Here is a 21,023-nt window from a genome sequence, read left to right on the forward strand (position 1 = left end):
CTGATTGGTCTACAGGTAACTGGCTATCAAACTTTCTCTGGTATAAGGGGTGTGGTGATGCTCTATGCAAGTGACTGGGGCTGGAAGTGTGAGTTGTACTTCTTCCTTGGAAGTTAGCTGACGTCACTGAGGGTTGGTCTTTTTATGGTCAAGGTTTAGGAGTTAAATGGTATAGGGGGTTTTGGGATTCTTAGATGACATTGGGGGAGTTTGTGAACAAGTGAAGGTGAATGACTGAAAGGATAACAGGAAGTTAAATACATACTACATAACAGTATTGCTGCGTTTAGCTTAAGCACGAGTCACGGATTCAGCCTTTATTCAGGAATACTGAAATCCATCTGATATGAATGGATCCTGGTAATGTTTTCCCCAAGTGTACCAATGATTACAAGTGACACAAAGCACATTTAAAACAGTAAACCAAGTACATGTCTGTAACGACAAATAGTGCATGACCCCCTCTTGTGAAAAGAAAAGATGATCATAGACTTAGGAGATTTTGGGAAAAGAAAGGAGATGTAATATGCTTATGAAATCTTCAATCTTGTTTCCAATTTCATTGCTTATTGTTAGGTTATCAAGTTAGAAGTTTGGAATCCAGTATTTGTGATGCAATTTTCAATCGTGTTCAAATGCCCAACATCTATCTGTCAGAATAGTGAATTTTGACCAAATAATAGGTTCAACAAGTTGTGGTTACTTCAAGAAAAAATGTAGACCAAACTACATATTTTTTTTTAGGTTTTCAAGTTTTGTACGATAAAACTGACGTATTCTTGGAAGATTTTTCCTTCTTCTCCCAATGATCATTTACACGGTCTAATGCCAATTCGTCCAATTGCCAAATTGTCTACTATCATTTGGTCTACCATCAGTTTGTCCACTATCCATATGTCTAATTGCCAATTTGTCCACTCACCATTTGGTCTAATAACCAGTTGGTCCAATAGCCATTAGTCCATATAGCATTTGGTCTAATTGGACTAAGTGTTAATAATGCAAAATGAATGAAAATTAAATGGATATTAGACCAACTGGCTATGAGACAAATGGTCATAGACAAAATGGTGATTATATGAAGTGATGATTGGATCAAATGGTTATTGGACCAAATGCTTGTTAGACAAGATGTAGATGGACAGAATGGCATTAGACATGGTTCACAGCGGATACAGCAAACTCTTTCAATGTGGATGGATTCTTACATTTCTCAAAATGCCGTACTAATCGCAAAGGAGGGGGTGTCTCTCTGTACATTAGTGACGGCATGCAGCCGAGAACTGTTTCCATACCCGTCCCAGAAGACTTAGAGGTTGTGTGGTGTAAAATCCGCCCTTTTCGGCTTCCAAGAGATGTTTCTGAAGTGTATCTCGCTGCTGTATATTCACCTCCCAACAATGACAAAGAGCAAGAGCTCGTTGATCACATCATCAGCACTATTGACGAGTTGACATCTCATCATCCAGATGCCGGTTTTGCTATCATGGGCGATTTTAACCGACTTAATACGGATGTGATCTGCTCCAACACGAGTCTTGTCCAGGTTGTTAATTCACCAACGAGGGATGAAGCTATACTCGACAAGGTACTGACGAATATGACGAAGTTCTACGATTCACCAGTGATTACCTCACCTGTTGGCATGAGCGACCATAATTCTATCATTTGGACACCATCGTCAACAAGTGATTATATGCCAAACAAAATGTCCATACGTGTTGTCAGACCAATGCGTGACTCCGATCTGACATCTTTTGGCCAGTGGATATCGTCGAATGACTGGTCATGTGTTACAGACGCCTTGACAGCATCAGAAAAATGTGAGGCCTTTTACTCATCTCTCTTTTCAGCCATGGATGCTTACATGCCCTCAAAGACGGTAAAGATTCATGTCAGGGATAAACCTTGGGTTACACCCGAGATCAAGTCCCTCATAACAAGACGTCAGCACCTTTTTGCTAGTGGCCCGGAGAAAGACTGAAAAGCCTGCAGAAACAGAGTCATGAGATCCATCAAAGTAGCGAAGGCTCGTTTCTACCATGATCGTATTGCCCAACTTAAGACAGATGACCCTGCTTCTTGGTATAGGCATATCAAGGTCATGACCTCCCAACAAAAGTCCAGTCAAATAATTCAAGCTCCAGGGATTCATCAGCTGGAAACTGTAAAGGTAGCTAACGCCATCAACAGGCACTTTTCTCAAGTTGCTGCTGACATTCCTCAACTGGATTTTTCGAAATTACCAACCTTCCTCCCATCACAAACGGCGCCCCCTGTTGTCCAACCGTGGGAAGTGTATCGTGAACTTAAACGTATCAAACCAGGAAAGTCGTCAGGTCCAGATGGCATTCCTGCAAGATTGATCAAGATGTTTGCCTGTGAACTCAGTTCTCCATTATGCAGCATCCTGAACAGTTCGTATGCGGAGGGTGTAGTGCCTACTAGATGGAAACAGGCAATAGTAGTGCCAGTTCCTAAAGAACAACCTGCCAGAATCGACAAGCTGAGACCCATAGCTCTCACCGACCACTTCGCGAAGGTTGCAGAATTGTTCATCACGAAGTGGCTAATGACTGATATATCACCGGTCCTTGATGTGAAACAGTTTGGAAGTAGGCCAGGTAGATCAACAACCCACTGTCTTGTTGACATTTTGAACTTCCTAGCCAAACATACCGATAAGTTATCAACTTCTGTTACACTAGTCACAACCGACTTTTCAAAGGCTTTTGACCGAGTAGACCATTCTATCGTCATTTCGAAGCTTATTGATCTCTGTTGTCGTCCATGTATCATCCCATGGATCATAGACTTCCTCACTGGTCGTACCCAGTGCGTCCGCTACCAAGGTGTCATATCAGACATTACTCCTATGAGCGCAGGTGTACCACAAGGTACACGGCTTGGCCCGGTGCTCTTCCTAGTTCTTATCAACGATGCTCTAGCATCATCCAAAATGGAGTTATGGACATATGTAGATGATATGACACTAGGTGAAGTGAAAACGAGGGGTGCAGCCAGTGAGGTACAAGACACACTTGATGAGCTAAATGTATGGTGTAATACAAATAAAATGAACTTGAATGCCATTAAATGTCAAGTGATGAGAGTGGACTTTGGGAAGAATCCACCCCCACCACTGATTGTTGAAATAGGCAACCAGACCCTGAACGAAGTAAATGTGATGAAAATACTTGGTATCCTTATCCAATCAGACCTGAAATGGAATGACCACATTAGTTCAATGATAGCTAAGGCTAACAGGCGAATTTACATGTTGAGGCAGCTCAGACCTTTTAAACTCCAACAGGGTGATCTACTGACCATTTATACTGGTTACGTGAGGCCTTTGGTGGAGTATGCTGTGCCAGTTTGGCACCCAGGTCTGACTACCCAACAGCGAGCACAAATCGAAAGAATACAGAAACGATCTCTCCGAATTATTCTTGGCCCACTGTACATCACCTATGAGAATGCCCTACAAATCACAAACCTGAAATCACTCGAATTAAGACGACGGGACTTGTGTATCAAATTTGCCAAGTCCCTACAAAACTCACCCACCTTCAGATCCTGGTTGCCTAATCCTAGACTAAACACAAAATCACTCCGAAGAATTGCTCCCTACGATCAGATTAAATGCAGAACACAAAGGTACAAACTTAGTCCAATCCCATATCTAATTAGCTTATTGAATGAATCCTAGATAAAAAAGACAATCAGTTTGTTGTGATCTGTATTATGACCTCTTCCTAAATCCTTTTTTTTTTCATATCTCCTCTCTCTCTCTCTCTTTCTTCTTTTTCTTTCTCACCCTCCATCTCCATCTCTTTCTCTTTCTCTCGCTCTCTTTCCCTTCATCCATCATTCTCTTCAATTCTTTCTCTATCTCACCATGCAATGTGACTTATTATTATTATTGAATTAGAATAATCAGCGACTACCTGTAATGTTTCAGTAAAACGAAATAAGTATACAAAACTCTCTGTAATTCTAATTATTTACCCATTGTTACCCACTTCCATTTCTCCTTATACTCTGAATACGTTACTAATTCGAAATATCGATATTCTCAAGTCAAATTTATCCAATCCAATTCACTTACATCATAAATCCTTCCAATCCACTTTCTCGTATACATGTACTATATCTTAAGCAAATTTTGAAACCTCTGCAATTACTTATATTTGAAAATATTCTGTTGATTCATATTAACCCCCAAAGTACATTTTTTCATGCTTTGTGTATTTTTATAATTCTATTTTGATACTGTTATGTTTTATGTTGTTTTTTAATGTAAAAGTTCTGTACAATTCAGCTCTTGCTGCGAACAGTCTTTGAATAAAATACCATTATTATTATTATTATTATAGACTAAATGAAAGTAGACCATGCGGTGAGTGGATGAGTTGGCAGTAGACAAAATGGCAATGAACCATTTACACAGTTTAATAGGCTAAAGCAGAGTACAGAATTTGACATTTTGTACAAATACTCACCACAGACTGAGGTGCGTGTCTTTCAGCCCATGTCTGTCCTTCTAGGAACTTTTTCTTCTGCGACCAGCTCTGTGCCTTCCCTGCCTTCCTGTCGTCTACCCTTGGTCTCTTTCTCCTGTCCTGACCTTTACTGGTCGGACCATGCTTCCCTGAACTTTGACCTTTGCCCTTAGTGGTGCCCCGCTCCTCAAAATCGCCAAACGATGAAGAGACCCACTGGTGCATGTTCTGCAGAGAGATAAGGCAGGTTTAAATTCATATAATAGAAATGAAGTGTTTGTTCATTGAAGGGGGTGGGGGGGGGCGTTCACTCAGCATAAAGGACATTCACGCCAAATCAAGTGCAGTTCGAAGGATTATTTAAGATAAAATAATTAGCTAACATGCCCAGTCGATAAGTCTCTGGGCATGTTAGCTGTCTGCTATCTAAAAACTAACAGAAAGAGTGACCAAAAATAACCCAGATTAGTAATTTCTTTTTAGGATAAGGGGTCAGATGCATAAAAAGTAGCATTTGCTGACAACCTATTGCTTCATGAATTAGCAAAATTTTGCTTTATTCCCTTTGCTGGTGCGAACACGACTCAGAAGAAAGGCGGGAATCTAATACAAAATTGTGGCAGTGGAAAACATTGCTTGTCTTCTTTAGCATGTTTTCCTTAGATGTGCAGTCAAACTATTCCTTTAACTTGTTTCTAATTAGTAAATTTATATACTTTGACACTCAGATTGCACTTACTAGAAACAATACATGTGTAGGCAACTGTACACCTTTGGCATTTTATCTTAGGCACATAATCATGATTATCAAGCAAACGCTCAAGCTGCTCTGATGGAGATTGAAAAAGACTCAAGCAAATGCTTACACCCACGAGTATAATGCATACGCTTTTTAGCAACAGCTTAATCATGAAGCAAATGCGAGTAGGCAGTTAGCAATAGCTTAAGCTTACAAGCAAAAGCATTTGCTCACGCATTTTCATGCATACAGAATCAAGCAAAAGCCATGCAATAGCCTAGCAATAGCAATTGCTACTTTTTATGCATCTGACCCAAGGTCTGTACTTGTGAAAATAACAGCAAAACATCAGCAAACAATGGGTCAGATGTAAGGCTTATTCAGATGCATAAAAAGTAGCAATTGCTGGAAAGCAATTGCTCAAAAAGCAAAAGATCACACCTTGCAATTGCTTTATTTCGTATGCCTAACCCTTTGCTTGTGCTTAAACCCTTTTCTTGCCCTCAGAAAGCAATTGCTAGCAGTTTAAACAATAGCAACGTCACGCTGGTGCTAACAAAAGCTTGACTCGAATGCAAAAGTGTGGCAAAAATACCGCTTCTCTCCTGTCTGCTTGTAATATCTTTTCCTCAGACGTATTGTCAAATTTTTCTTGCTTCTAATTAATAATTAATATAGTTGGCATTCAGTTTGCACTTACTAGGAAAATATCAGTACATGTAACTTTAGGCTACTGTACACCTTGGGGTTCTCTCTCAGTTACACATGTTACATAAACATGATTATAAGATGCGAACGGGCTGATCCACTCAAGGGTTCATTACATGCTGCCGTGCACAGAAAAATGAAGCCATAGAAGTTGTGTGCTGTGGACGTACTTCCGACTAGCGATGCCGTTTTGAAGAACAATTTATAGATAAAAATTATTTCACAAATACTAAAATTTAATACGTGATTATAAATTATTAGATTAAATTTTAGTATTTGTGAAATAATTTTGATCTATAAATTGTTCTTCAAACCGGCATCGCTAGTCGGAAGTACGTCATCACGAAGCTGTTCAAGGGTCAGGTCTATTGTCTTTGCTTTGTTGACAAACGGATCGAGGGATCTACGGGAGATCGGGTCTGGTAAAAAACGTCTCATTTTTACCATTTACAGTGAAATGATTTTTATCCCTTGATACACATTAGGCGCCTGAAGGTTCATAGATAAATAAAATTCGACAATACAAACCGATTTCACCCTCTAACTATGGATTTCCTAGGGAAATCCATCTTTGTGTACATGTGTCTCTTATGAAGTTATAGATATATAGATTAGATATATAGACGGGGATTCAATTTCAAGACTCCATGACCATGATGAAGAAATATATGTCAAATTATTTTTTTTTTAAACATCATCATGCCATAATCATGGAGTCCTCAAGACTAGATAAAACCTGGTCGCTCGCCCAAATTGGTGGTCCTGCATATGGAGATCTTACCCTGATTACATGTGCAGGCTCGCACTACCGTAGGGTGTCTGGAGAAAAAAATTATTTTTTTTATTTCAAGAAAATATCACATTTTCTTTGTGAATTTGAAGAAAAAAGACCTTCAGACTGACAGAAATGTAACATTTTTGAAAAAAATCCAATTAATGGCTGCAAAAAAGAAGAATGAAATTAGGTCAATTTTCAGCATTTCTCTGCCATAGACTGTGTAGTTAAGAAATGGACACACACACATCCAAATTTTTAGCTTCCGAGAGCTGTTATAAATTTATTATTAATGCCAAAAACTTGTCCATAAAGAGTCCAATAGGATCTGATGGTATGATTTTTATAAAGATTTGGAAACCAGATCACAATGAAAAATTGCGACAAAGTGAAAAAAATTGTGCAAAACAGAAATTTCATTTTCCCATAGAAAACGCATGGAGAAATGGCAATCTCAACACACACAAAAATAAGGGTTTGCAATTTATTTCTAAATCCTTATTTAAAATGATCATATAAACTTGTCCTTACTGTCAAAAGAAGCCCCTGAATAGGCACTTCAGGTGAAAATTAGGAAAGGCTGTTCCAGCATATTTGATGGGCTCACAATGAGGCTCAATATCTACGATTCACAAAACTGTTTGAATTTTCAAATTCCGATATCTAGAAGTCGAGTTATTGTCATCTTGGTGATGAAAAAACAGGCCTTTTTGTGGACAAAAGAAGATTGCGAAATCTTATTATTCTCTTTGTTTTGGGCATGGCACATTTATAATACATAGCTTATGGGGAATTGTACAAGCTTTTAATTTAAATCTTAAAGTACTCAAATTGATTTGACATATTGGCATATGATTTCTTTGGTTCAAGGGCAACTACCCCTGGACGATAACCCCCCACCCCCCCACCCTCGGACAATTCCCCTCCCCCCACCCACCCTGGACAATTACCCCCCCCCCCCGGACAACTACACTGTACCCCTATCCAAAAATCTACACCTAACCTAACCCTATTTCGGGGGTAATTGCCCTGTGGTAGGTTTGTGCACAGGGTAAACATGACTTGATATTGATTTTCTTTGCTTGAACATTAGAAATTAAGTTTTCAATGAATATAATTTGTAATCAAAGAAAGAGAATTAAAATAATAATCTTAGGATTTCTAGAAAAAAATAAAAACAGATTGATTTCAATTGTCTATTATCTCATTATTGTCTTGTTATTATGGTCTCAATAAAATTGTTGATATTATTATTGTCTCATCATCGTTTCATTATTGTCCCAATTAGTATTACAATTATAATAATTATTATTATGATAATTATTTTTGTTTCATTAATATTATTTTCTAAATAATTATTACAATTATAATTACTATCATAGTAATTATTGTTATAATTATTTCATAATAATAATTATTATTGAAATAATAATTATTATTGTCTCAATAATTATAAGGCCTATAATTATAATTATGATTATTTTTTATGATTATAATTATAATTATAATTTTTATAATAATAATAATTATTGACGACTTATCAATATTACTGTCTCAGTAATTATAACAAGTACAATTACTTTCATTATAATTGTTATCATTATAATTATTTTATAATCATTATTATTGTAATAATAGTTATTTGTCTCAATAATTATAAGGCCTTTAATTATAATTATGATTATTTTTATAATCATAATAATTTTTATAATAATTATTGATGACCTTTCAATATTACTGTCTCAGTAATTATTACAATTATAATTACTTTCATAGTAATTATTGTTATAATTATTTCATAATAATAATTATTATTGAAATAATAATTATTATTGTCTCAATAATTATAAGGCCTATAATTATAATTATGATTATTTTTTATGATTATAATTATAATTATAATTTTTATAATAATAATAATTATTGACGACTTATCAATATTACTGTCTCAGTAATTATAACAAGTACAATTACTTTCATTATAATTGTTATCATTATAATTTTATAATAATTAGTATTATTGTAATAATAGTTATTATTGTCTCATTAATTATAAGGCCTAAAATTATAATTACTATAATTATAATTGTTTCTACAATTATATTTATTTTAATTATAAGTATTATTATTATAATGATTATTATTTATATCTCATTAATATTATTGTCTCAGTAATTATTACAATTCAAAGTACATCATTATAATTGTTATCATTACAATTATTTTATTATAATAATGATTACTGTAATAATTATTATTGTCAATAAATACTAGAATTGATGTCTCAATAATTATTACAATTATAATTATTATCATTATAATTATAATTGTTATCATTATAATCATAATAATTATTGTCTCAATGTTTATTGTCTCATATTATTAATGTCTCATCATCACTGTTAATTGCCTCATTATTGTCTTCTCTTACTTTTTCATAATATCTTCAAATTAATAATTAACACCATAACAAAGGTCCATAAATCAGATATCAAATTCATGAAACACATCTCATGTATGTAAACCTATTTCTAAATTAAATTCATGCAAGGAGCTTTCTGTGCCATTCAAAAATACGACTTTCATTAACAATACCATATTCTAGACATTCAGACGCATTCCAACAAAAATTTACATATCAAACAAAATTCTTGAAGTTTACTTGCAGTTTTGCTCTTAATACTTATTTCACACGAATTCTACAAAATTATTTTCAAAATAACAATTTGAATTTCATAATTAACAGAGCTCAAATCGTAATTAAAAAAAATATACAACGGCTGAAACATACTGTGTCTGAATACCAAGACTAATCTCAGGCCCAACGCAGTGGGGATGACGTCACTCACAGCTGTTCGTATACGCTCAAAACAACCCTGCTCGATCGGCCGAGTCAGATTCACAAACACCTCATGACACTCAAAACTGAAGCTCATATTCGCAAACTCTCTACAGACCAAATTTGATTAGAATTTCACAAAATGTTCTCAAATATACAATTTTATTACTGACCGAGTTTACAAGGGATCCGATGATTACAAGAAGGTGATTTCAAGCAAAGAAAAATAAATACCTGAATATTAGGTCCTTCCCTCGCATGAAGGTAAGTTAGACTCCGTCTTGTATATTTCCGATGTTTACCGAAGATGTACGAAGCAACCGCGGGAATTTTTGACCAATCAAAATCAGCGGAATAAAGGAAGAAACTGACTCTGTCTTTTCGAGCAATGCCGAATGCAACTCCAGCGCTCGGCCAAAGTGCCGAGCGGAGCGAACTGTGTGTGTTAGATAGGCGCTCGCCATTCACTGCAATGCAAAAATCTACGTCTAGCGCTGTGTCCGCGCGATCGCCCGCCCGACTGAAGTGCCTACCCTGAATTTTCTCTTTCCATACATGCCAAACACAAGTTAATAATCAATTCAGATCACATTTTTCTAGTAGCCTGAACTTCCCCGAAAAAATGTGCCATATTTTCCCCTAAATCAGCCTGTTTTATGCCGACACTTTTCAGTGTGGCTTCAGACACCACTACGTCCACTTGTTCACTGCAACCATCCTGCCTGTGGAGAATCTACAGGTAGGACTATGGGCAGTATGGCATGCCAATGCTGTACACACCACACACTTTAAAAAATGATTAAAATATCACTTTTGTGACCAAAATTACTAATTTCCATACAGTTGCAATTTATTTTTCATTAGTAACTTGGGAATAATTGTTGTATTCACTAGAGCGCTCAAAAACTTGAATTTTGGGCATATTTTGTGTACGCCCTCTATTGATAGAAAATAATATGGCAAGAAAATTTTCATTTTTTAATCTCTATTTTTAATTAAGAAAAAATAATTTAAAGAATCAAATTTACTTAAGGGCCAAGTTGTATGACGAATAACTGTGATGGAAACTGTCGGTGTAAAAAAATCAAGCATTTTTCCCAAAGAAAAAGAGAAAATAAGCCAAACATTGCCATCCTTATTTTGCCACACATGGAGATATAACTGAGAACAAGGTTATATGATTATATCATAACCTTGTTCATTGAATGAGTGACTACGTCTACTAGTACTACTAGTAGTACTAGTAACAGCTACCGTCGGTGAATGGGGAGATAGTAAAATGTCAGAAATTGTTAAATAAATCCCCAGAAATGACGGTTATTCCTGAACCCTGTCTATTGTTAGTTACTTAAAGTTAAACTTAAACTTAATAACTTGAAGTGAAAGACAAGTTAAAGCCAATTCAAACTCGGTAAGTCAAAGTCAGAGAGTCTAAGTCACTAACCGGCGCGGTGTTCACCCGGTGTATTGCACCTGCCGGTCCCACCAAAATTCTGGTCAAGTCAATCTTGACGTCCATATGCCATAATAATCAATATATGATTGTGGGCATTAATAACAGAAAGAAGACAAGATACTGATAGGATACACCAGTTCAGTTGCCATACATCGTATTCGTATGCACACAATGAGTGCCATGTTTTTATGAAGGTAGTTTCCGGTCAGACTTGCCTTACAGTTACACCAACTCAAACTTATGTTCTAGGTTCAAATCGCAAGATTATATGGGATTACCATTATTATTCAAAATTTATACTCAACAAAACATCAACCGATCTTATTTCACTAATCATACCTTGTAAAAGAGGAGGAAATAAAAGTTCTGCAAATTTCCACAGTCGTCAGCGGCATCAGCAGGTCAGTCGATCGACTCAGCTCGATGAGTAGCAAAATTTGGTCTAGCGCCATCTACGTCATTAACCAGACAGAAGCCCCCCCCCCCCTAAAGTTACTGAGGAAAGCATTACCATTTATCTCTTTATCCATATATAATATCACAAAAGTTTTCTGGCCTCTCGATATCCTCCACTAAAATGCCCCCAAAATAGCATTTCCGACGAGCCAGGAAACTCACGATTTAGCTAGGCCAGAATCTGTTAAATAACAATTATTCTGCCTCTTAATTGGTTTTCCCGAAATCGACACTTTCAAAACTAACAACAAAACGCCAACAAAGTACTGGGTTCGATTAAAAAGTGAAAAAATCTTACAAGCATGATGCTAAACAAAATCCATCAAAATCGGATAAATAAGACAATAGCATTTTAAAACATCGCTTATTTTTACAGAACAGATATAAAATGCACAACACCTATGAAAACGAAAGGGTTGATGATGTCGATCACTCCGACTCATTCACTATTTCTAATGTATTTTATTATATGAAAAAAAAAAGCATTCGTATAAATGACGATGTGTTAAAACATTGGCAACCTCATTCGGGGGAAGCAATCAAACCTTGGTTTCATATAGTATAATGAATAAAAATAAGAAAGTTTCATAAAATATAATTCTTATCATTAATTATATGGGTATACTGCCGAACGCCCCACAATGGGAGCCAACCGGGCAGGGGGATGCTTATAATTATAGCACATTATATTCAATAGAATCTCTCTGCGTTTTACACACAAGTAAATAAGTCTTATACAATATAAGAATATGAAAAATATATAAATATATTAAATGCCCTTGATTATAAATGGAAAATTAACAAACTTACATTTTAATAGGCCTATTATATGTTTTATTGTAATTAATCTAAAATTTCAGTGTTTCTTGTTATTTTCTGTTTTTCATAATTTACTAGAAAAAATAAGATACAAACATTAAGAGAGTGTACTGTAATACCGGCTCTTCGCCTGTAAATCTGAGTAGACTCGTTGCTATAAAAAAGGCGCAGTATAAAATAGTTGCTCTATTATGCACAGAGTAGTCGATAAAACGTTTTTTTAATTATAATTCTTTGATCAGAAGGAAAAGGGTAGCCTTTAATTTTGTATAAGCTCTGCAGACATGAGAAATAAATAATTTTGAACATATCTGACCAATAATATAGGCTGATTTACATAGATTTGTACACAGCAAAAAGTCAGATATACAACAGGTAGATAGAAATGCCTAATACCCCTATATCAGGCATTGATATTTATATTTTTTTATTACCCGGGATATGCAGAGAAGGCAAATTATAGGGAGCGAATTTAAAGAGGGAACATGTCTTCCGTAAAAATGTTCTCTGCAAAAATGAATAAAACAATAATTTGGGATTGGATACGTTTATTAAAAGGCAAAGAAATATTCATTTTGTCTGAAACAGTGGCGTATAATTTTTTTAATTCATTTTAGACTAAGCTGTCATTAATTCCCCCTCTTTAAGATTTAATTGGAATACATTGAAGTTAAAAAGCATAATATATAGTGTTTTACCACAGTTCTCCATTTCGATGCTGGGTATAACTATTCAAAGTAGATACAAAACCCACAAATAGAAATTGATGTATAGTTCTCCAGTTAAAGGTAAAAGCCACAATATTCTGAAAAAGTCAAAACGTTCCAATTGTTACGTTTTATCATATGGGGTTAATGTTGTTTAAATGTTAAAATTCTTGGATCTGTCAAGACAGTGCATAAACTTTGATAAAGAAAAAAATGTTACAATTTCATGTGTTACAATTGCTCCATAGATTTGTTACAATTACCCCGTGTTGTGGGGCAAATGTAACACTTGACCTCTTGTTTTGAAATGATAATAGCTTCTAAATTTTAGCTTAACCGAAACCTACTATGCCAAGCCAAGATATGCATCTTTCGTTTTATTTAGGTTTTAAGAAAGTATTTAGATTTAATAAAGGTAGTAATTCAAATTTTTAAAACTTCGTTACAATAAATTGTCCCCGGTCTCCCATACACTTTTCATAAAAAAACTAATTTAACATGAGAACAAGAAAGGCCTATCGTTAAAATGATCTTTTAAGAAAGGTGGAAGTACAAATGGTTCCATAGTAAAGGTGCTGCTGACTGAAAGGCACGATCCCCAAACGAACATGCTTTAGATCAGGGGCGGAGCCATGATTTAATATTTTGACACCCTCCCCCCCCCCCCCGAAAAAAGGGGGGTCTTCACTACCAAAAATCGAGGTCATTTGTTCCAGGAAAAAAAATGACAAGTACAACAACAACAACAACAAAAAAAGGACTTCACTTGTCTATGCATGACATATTCCACTGATTTTTTTTACTAACAAGTGGGGGGCGGCACGGGCCAGAGGTGCCCCCCTGGATCCACCAGTTTTATAGACATTGGTACAGTTAATAAACTCTGGCGAGAAGAACGGAGATTTCTTTGTGAGAATGGGGACTTATACTAACTAATATTTTATAACATAATGCTAGAATCTTGAAAACAATTCTCTTCTGTCCAGGCAACTGGATGCAATAATTGTGACAAGGGTGTTATGGGATCTTGACATTTAGCACGGCTTTTTTATTAAAAAGTCTGACTGCACTGTTTTCCATTTTAAGTTTTCTTATACATCTTTTTAGGCATGCCATATAAAAATGAGTGATTGAAGTCATCGCTCCCCTCATTTTGTTTACTGACCAAGAAGTGAATATAACTGTTTTCTGAAATTAAGCGAAACTTTCATATCTTACATTCTGCATACATTTTATGAAATTTTCAGCGTTATTAGCATTCATAACTGTTTGCTGGGGAGGTCTTGCCATATAGCTAACTCTAATATTACCGTCATCATGTTCACCATTCGTCTTTTTCTTTATCATCATTTTACTAATCATAATGGCATCATCATCTTCAATATCATCATTCTTCCTTGATATCATCATCATCATCACCGCCACCACTACCGCCGCCGCCGTCATCATTATGATCATCATCATTTTCATCGTCTTCTTCAATATCATCATCATCATCATCGTCGTCGTCGTCGTCGTCATCATCTCTATCGTCATCATCGACATCATCATCATCATCATCAACATTATCATCATCACCACCATCTTCATCTTTATCATCATCACCATCATCGTTATCATCATCATCATCATCATCATCATCATTATCATCATCATATGATGATAATGATGATGATCATCATCACCATCATCTTCACCATCTTCATCTTTATCATCATCACCATCATCGTTATCATCATCATCATCATCATCATCATCACCACCACCACCACCACCACCACCGCCACCACCACCACTATCGTCATCATTATCATTGGCAAATAACCGTGCAAAAATACAAATTAACCAGTATTATAATGCTGTAAATTTTTATGCCTATTCCAATTTAATAGATATTATAAATCTCAAGCAATACACTCTCAACGCTGATTCTGACTATTAAATCGTTTGGAGTGAAATTCTTGTCACCATTCATAACTGTATGCTGGGGAGGTCTTGCCATATAGCTAACTCTAATATTACCGTCATCATGTTCACCATTCGTCTTTTTTTTAATCATCATTTTCATCATCATAATGGCATCATCATCTTTAATATCATCATTCTTCCTTGATATCATCATCATTATCACCGCCACCACCGCCGCCGCCGTCTTCATTATGATCATCATTATTTTCATCGTCTTCGTCTTCTTCAATATCATCATCATCATCATCATCATCACCATCTTCATCTTTATCATCATCACCATCATCATCATCATCATCATCATCATCACCATCATCGCTATCATCATCATCACCATCATCATCATCGTCATCATCATCATCATCATCACCACCACCACCACCAATATCGTCATCATTATCATTGGCAATTAACCGTGCAACGATACAAATTAAACAGTATTATAATGCTGTAAATTTTTATGCCAATTCCAATTTAATAGATATTATACATCTCAAGCGATACACTCTCAACGCTGATTCTGACTATCAAATCGTTTGGATTGATATTCTTGTCACCATTGACATGCTCATACAGTAAAATACTCTTTTTGTACTCATTACATAAAGTCTTATAATACTCGATATAAATAATACTTTTTTTTAATAATTTAGACAAAATATACTAATACGTTTTCCCCTCGATAAATTCAGCATTGAAAAATACATTGTCATGCTCTTTGCCGAATTCACGTTAATACTTTAAATAAAGCGATTGAAAAAGAAAATCACTGCTTATTTCATCATAAAATTAAAGAAAATGACCTGGTCGAGAATAGAACGATTTGAAAATATATAGAGAATCAACGGTCTCTACCGCATAATACTCGTTAATCGTAGCATAATTGTAATGAAAAAACCCGAACATGAATACTGTGATCTGTGACGGGATTGTAATAATAATTTTTCACACAATTGACCGACTCCCGATTTAAACCAGCTCTTCCCCCCCCCCCCCGCTCTTCCTTCATTTATCAAAAAGAAAAAAAAACCACGTGAAAACGTTATAGTGGGAGCTTAGGTTTGACCATCACGCTATATACATCGCCAATGAGATAGAGTATTTATGCTGACCGCTTTATACTGATCACTAATTCATAATGGTCATTGGTTTATCGATCATCTCCGTCCCTTCGAACGCACTTATTTACTGTTACCATGGTGACTGGATTCCTCATTCATCGACATCTGTATTCTCGTGTGATAAAGGCTTCAGTATTTTCTACAATTTATTGTTTTCTGTAGTCGATTCTGCATGATATTGGGGGTATTTATTTCCCCCATCAGTGTTTCTGTTTAAGTATGTTTTTGTTTCTTTTGTCAATGAAAACATAAATTGCCAAATGCGTATAATATCTAGATAAGGATTTAAAAAAAAGGAATTTGAGAGGCTTAAAATGAGATAAACGGGGGAGCCTGGAGTATAACATTCACCGGACCCCTATACAAATTTGTCTCTATTATAACTAAAGGCCACCGCACACCTTAAGACTGGTCTACGATCCAATTTTGGAACAAATCGCATTTCGCTCATTCTCTGAAAATGTAAATGAAAATATTTGTGGTTCAAATTTATTTATCTATTTATTTTTCATTAATTTATCTATTGGTTTTCTTTTTTTATATTGAAAGAACACTAATATAACAATTTTGGGTGATTCCAAGCCTTCATTTTAGAGTAAAGGCCAAATAAGTTTGAAATCGTAGTCAATTGTACGATTGATATGACGTCATTACGACTAGATATTAAATTCGCTATTATTCTAATAAGGATGAGAGCATATAGTCACAGATTTGAAAGTAGGTATTCGTATGATGATTCAGAACATTAAACAGTAAGATATTCCATGTCTCAATGTTAGCATGAGATTTTATTACGTTTTATTCCAAAATCGGATCGCAGACCAATCGTAAGGTGTGTGGTGGCCTCTAGGAGAATAGTTCAGAATATCCACGAGGTAGCCAGAATCACTCCGTTGTTATGGTTTTAAAAGCCAATCTTAAATTTGAATGTTTATGTCCAGACCAAGCGCGTCGAAAGAGGTCGAAGACCCTTGTCATACTTCTCAATGCAATTTTATTTGTAATCACAGCCAAATTACTCAATAGAGTTACAACAGTTGACAAATTATCAATTCTGAACTGAAGGAAAAATATATAGATTGAACAGACACGCATTCACCATGTAATAACATGCTAAAGATCTTCTTAAGAAAATATCAGTATGACTTTATCCTTCTCATCTTTTCTTTCTCAATATATATAGAGCTCTCTATTTACATGTTATCATTGTTTTTAACCATGACGTTTTATCGAACGTGACCCAGTATTTAGGCATATTGCTTAAAGATTAAGTCCACCCCAGAAAAATGTTGCTCAAAATGAATAGAGGAAAATCAAACAATCATAACACTGAAAATTTAATCAAACTCGGATGTAAACTAAGAAAGTTATGGCCTTTTCAATTTTCGCATATTTTTAACAAAAGAGTTATATTCACAACTCAGTAACGTGCAAATGAGGGAGTTGATGATGTCCCTTTTTGTTTTCTATCGTTTGAATTATATAATATTTCAATTTTTACAGATTTGACATTAGGGACCAACTTAACTGAACCATAAAATGTTAAAACAATGGAAATCCCACATATTCAGGGAGGAATAAAACTTTGTTTCACAGAACAATGAGGAGTACATTAGAATATTTCATATAATAAAATACAAAAGAAATAGTGAGTGGATGATGTCACCAGTCCCCTCATTTGCATACAGACCAGGATGTACATATCAATGTTTTGTGAAATTAAGCAAAACTTTAAAATGTCATAACTTTCTTATTTTACATCCGATTTTGATGAAATTTTCAGTGTTGTGCTTGTCGGATTTTCTCCTTCTATTCAAGTCTATTTATTAGGGGTGTTAAATTTCTCAGCATGTTCACAAAATCTTCCATAGCCATACATGCCCTATGACTTTAAGATCATGACATAAAGCTAAAGAAGTGTTTCATCTTGCTCTTGTAGCCAGTTCATATGACTTTCAAAGGAGGTTATCAAAGTTCTGTTATCCTCTGCGATGTGGTCATTTGAATCATCGGCAATGAAAATACTGCACTCATCTGCTGTTGTGTCGGTTGACGAACCAGTGGTCGAGTGTGGGGGAAGTGCACTCATCGTTTCGGTGGTGTTCTGGCAGGTCTGGTGGGAAGAATTCGATTTTGCTTGCGTATCGGTGGATGATGACGACGATGACAAGGAACTTTGCAGTGACATCATCGATGATGCCGATGACGACGAAGCACTACCGCGGTGGTGGTCAGCAGTGGAATGAGAATCTACCGAAACTTCGTCCTCATCCCGGGGAATATAAAACGAAACGCTTTCTGATTCTTTAGTTCTTTCTTCAGCGGCCATTGCGTCGTTCCCAAAGGTATCCGGAGAGTTCGTTTCCACGACTGGTTTTGGTGTCGACTGTAAATGCACATTCCTCTTCTCACCCTCCTCCTCCTTATCATCACCATCAGCATATTCATCCATGGTTACGGCTTGTCCAGAATCAGAGATCGGAGACAATGGACCCTGGTGAAGACCATGGTCGCCTTTTGATGCTGTCATCGAGCTGAAGCTGATTTCTAGGAAATTGGAAGAGATACTTCTCCTTGTCATTGACCGAGGCGATCTGCTTCTGCCCTCCGACCCATCCAGTAACGGACCTTCCGGAAGCGCTTCACAACTTTCTGATTTATCCATCCCCGCTGCTGCATTATTATTATTTTCATGGTAGATTCGTCTCAGGTGTTCGATACTAATCATCCCATCTGATATGTTCCTGCTATGTCTCTTCGGCGTTGTTTTACTACCGCTCAGGTCTGTCCAGGATGGAGGCGATGCGAACCCGTTGTGCGGGATCCCCTTCAAGTTCAAACCAAAATCCGACAGCCTCTTCTGAAAGTTTTGCGAGAATCGACGCTCCGTTGACGTCAATGGACCGGCGATCGAGTGACGAGGATCGCATGCTTCGAAGTTTTCAAGGAACCACTTGGTCTCCTCGACGTAGTCGTAGACGACGAGGAGCTGACGGGCCAGGCTGACATCTTGCTCTCGAAGTTCGCTCTGTATATGAAAGGGAGGGGAGAAAGAGGGAGAGGGTGGGAAGGGGAATAAGAAGAAATATATATATATATTATATAGGTCTACTTAAATACCGAATGAACTATGCGGATAATTAAAGAACAGAGTAATATATAGACATTTTAAACCAAGTATAACTAAATTATGTGTAGAAGGTGTCATGTGATTAGAGAGGGGTTGGATAAGCCATTCCTATAACATTAACATAATTATATACACAGAACGCAATGCACGAAATACAGACAAAGCGGCCCCTCAAAAAAATGAAAAATATATACATAATATGAACAAAACGTATTCTTTCTTTATTTTTACATGCTTGACTTCATTAGCAAAAGACCTATATAAATATCAATCGTTATTTAGAATAAAACAAAGATGTATAATTATATTAGACATAAACCAAGTTCTAGCCTGTCTGGAGGTACAACGCAATGCCTTTATGACGTGAAGTCTATATCAGACCGAACAAATTGCAAGGCGGCTATTATGCACTCTGTGCCAATTACCGGTAAATACAATAATGGAATTTTGCAATTTAAAGATTGATTGATGCGATTCGAACAACAAGATGACACAGTCACTCAATTTATTATGGAGTCTGGAGAGCGAGATGGCTGTACTTTATGGATGAACAAGCCGCTGGGACGATTTTATAGGGTTATGTTTTGCCAGGCGACAATAAATAACATGATATACGAAATAGCTCTCTGGGGGAACTGGAAAGGGTGCGTTCAAGTTCGCGTCGGGATATGGGCTTTTAGTTCGAACGAGTTCAAGTCAGCACCTTCTTCAGAACCATGTTGCTGACAAAGCCAATAACTAGGATAGAAGGATATGTAGGGCCTATACATCTTTTGTCATTGTATGTTTGGTTATAATCACATAGAGTAGTTAATGTTATCTCATGGCCATTAAATCAACAAAAAGTTTATCATCAATGAGAGAATGATTTATGTTAAGATCATGTTGAGGAGACAAAGTGCATTTGAGGAGATAATAATTCACATTGTAGGGCCTACGAGATTCATAGAACTGATACGTTGACTTAGTGGTGCATTGAGGCAGAAATTATCTCTGAACTTTGTGTAAAAACGAAGCGATTGGATGGTCATTTTCTAAAAACTCATAAATTCTCAGAATGATTTCGTACTTCGAAAATTGAATGAAATAAGTATTGTATTCGAGAAAATTCTTTGAAAATCGTCATGGTGTACTAAATAATTATTTTTAAGAAAAGTGGGTGGGGGGGGGGCTCCAGCTCCAGCCTCACCAAAGAGAAGGAAAATAAACTTCGTCCCCCTTTATAATGAATTATGAACGCTTGAAAATCAAGAGGACAGTCATTAAGCCTAAGTCTTAAAGGGGTACTCCGGGCTGAAAATAATTATCTAAATAAATAGAGTAAAACCCAACGAGCAAAATACTGAAAATTTCATCAACATCTGATAACAAAAAACAAAATTTATTGAATCTTAAAGTTTAGCAATATCTTAGGAAAACATTCATATGCACGTCGTCATGAATATAATCATCTGCACTGGGAATGTCACGTCCACACTTCCCTTTTTCCTATGTTATGAGTCATGGAATCATCATTAATTCATATTTTCATAAATATGTGTACGATATGTCACCCTTATACTAAAACAAGTTGCAGCGATGAATAACTAAATCAGTAAATCACTTGCCAATCCAATTTTTTAAAGTTCTTGTGGGTAAAATTTGAATAAACATAATTTTAGGTAATAAAATACAAATTAACAAATGGGGATATGACATTGTCAGTTTGCAAACTGAATATTCATGAAGACATGCATAGATTCTGTTTAACTTTGTTTGTCCAAGTTCCATTTTGATCAAATTTTTGGTGTTTGCTTGTCCGAT

General features: G+C 35.9%; 2 protein-coding genes across 3 annotated transcripts in view; both read right to left on the reverse strand.

The window, feature by feature from the left end:
- LOC129270873 (cell cycle checkpoint protein RAD17-like) overlaps positions 1 to 11,464 on the reverse strand; it is a 31,221-nt gene extending 19,757 nt beyond the window's left edge. The window contains exons 1-2 of one of the 2 annotated variants that reach the window (XR_010295148.1): positions 11,359 to 11,451; positions 4,503 to 4,730 (exon numbers count right to left, since the gene is read on the reverse strand). Coding sequence is in view for 1 of the 2 variants with exons in the window: in XM_054908208.2 (XP_054764183.2) it covers positions 4,503 to 4,727 (225 nt within the window). In the remaining variant the exon portion in view is untranslated. Of the gene's footprint in view, positions 1 to 4,502; positions 4,731 to 11,358 lie in introns of both variants that reach the window. The other variant, XM_054908208.2, reaches the window with a different exon arrangement.
- A 3,956-nt stretch (positions 11,465 to 15,420) lies between these two features.
- Positions 15,421 to 19,938, reverse strand: LOC129271837 (uncharacterized). Its single transcript, XM_064107031.1, has 2 exons — positions 19,924 to 19,938; positions 15,421 to 19,118 (listed from the first exon to the last, which is right to left on the reverse strand). Exons 1-2 carry the CDS (start codon positions 19,936 to 19,938, stop codon positions 18,000 to 18,002), a joined length of 1,134 nt encoding a protein of 377 aa, XP_063963101.1. The 3' UTR covers positions 15,421 to 17,999.
- Between the last annotated feature and the right edge of the window lie 1,085 nt (positions 19,939 to 21,023).

The sequence above is a fragment of the Lytechinus pictus genome, chromosome 11 (genome assembly GCF_037042905.1).
Source record: "Lytechinus pictus isolate F3 Inbred chromosome 11, Lp3.0, whole genome shotgun sequence".
In the NCBI taxonomy this organism is placed as follows: Eukaryota; Metazoa; Echinodermata; class Echinoidea; order Temnopleuroida; family Toxopneustidae; genus Lytechinus; species Lytechinus pictus.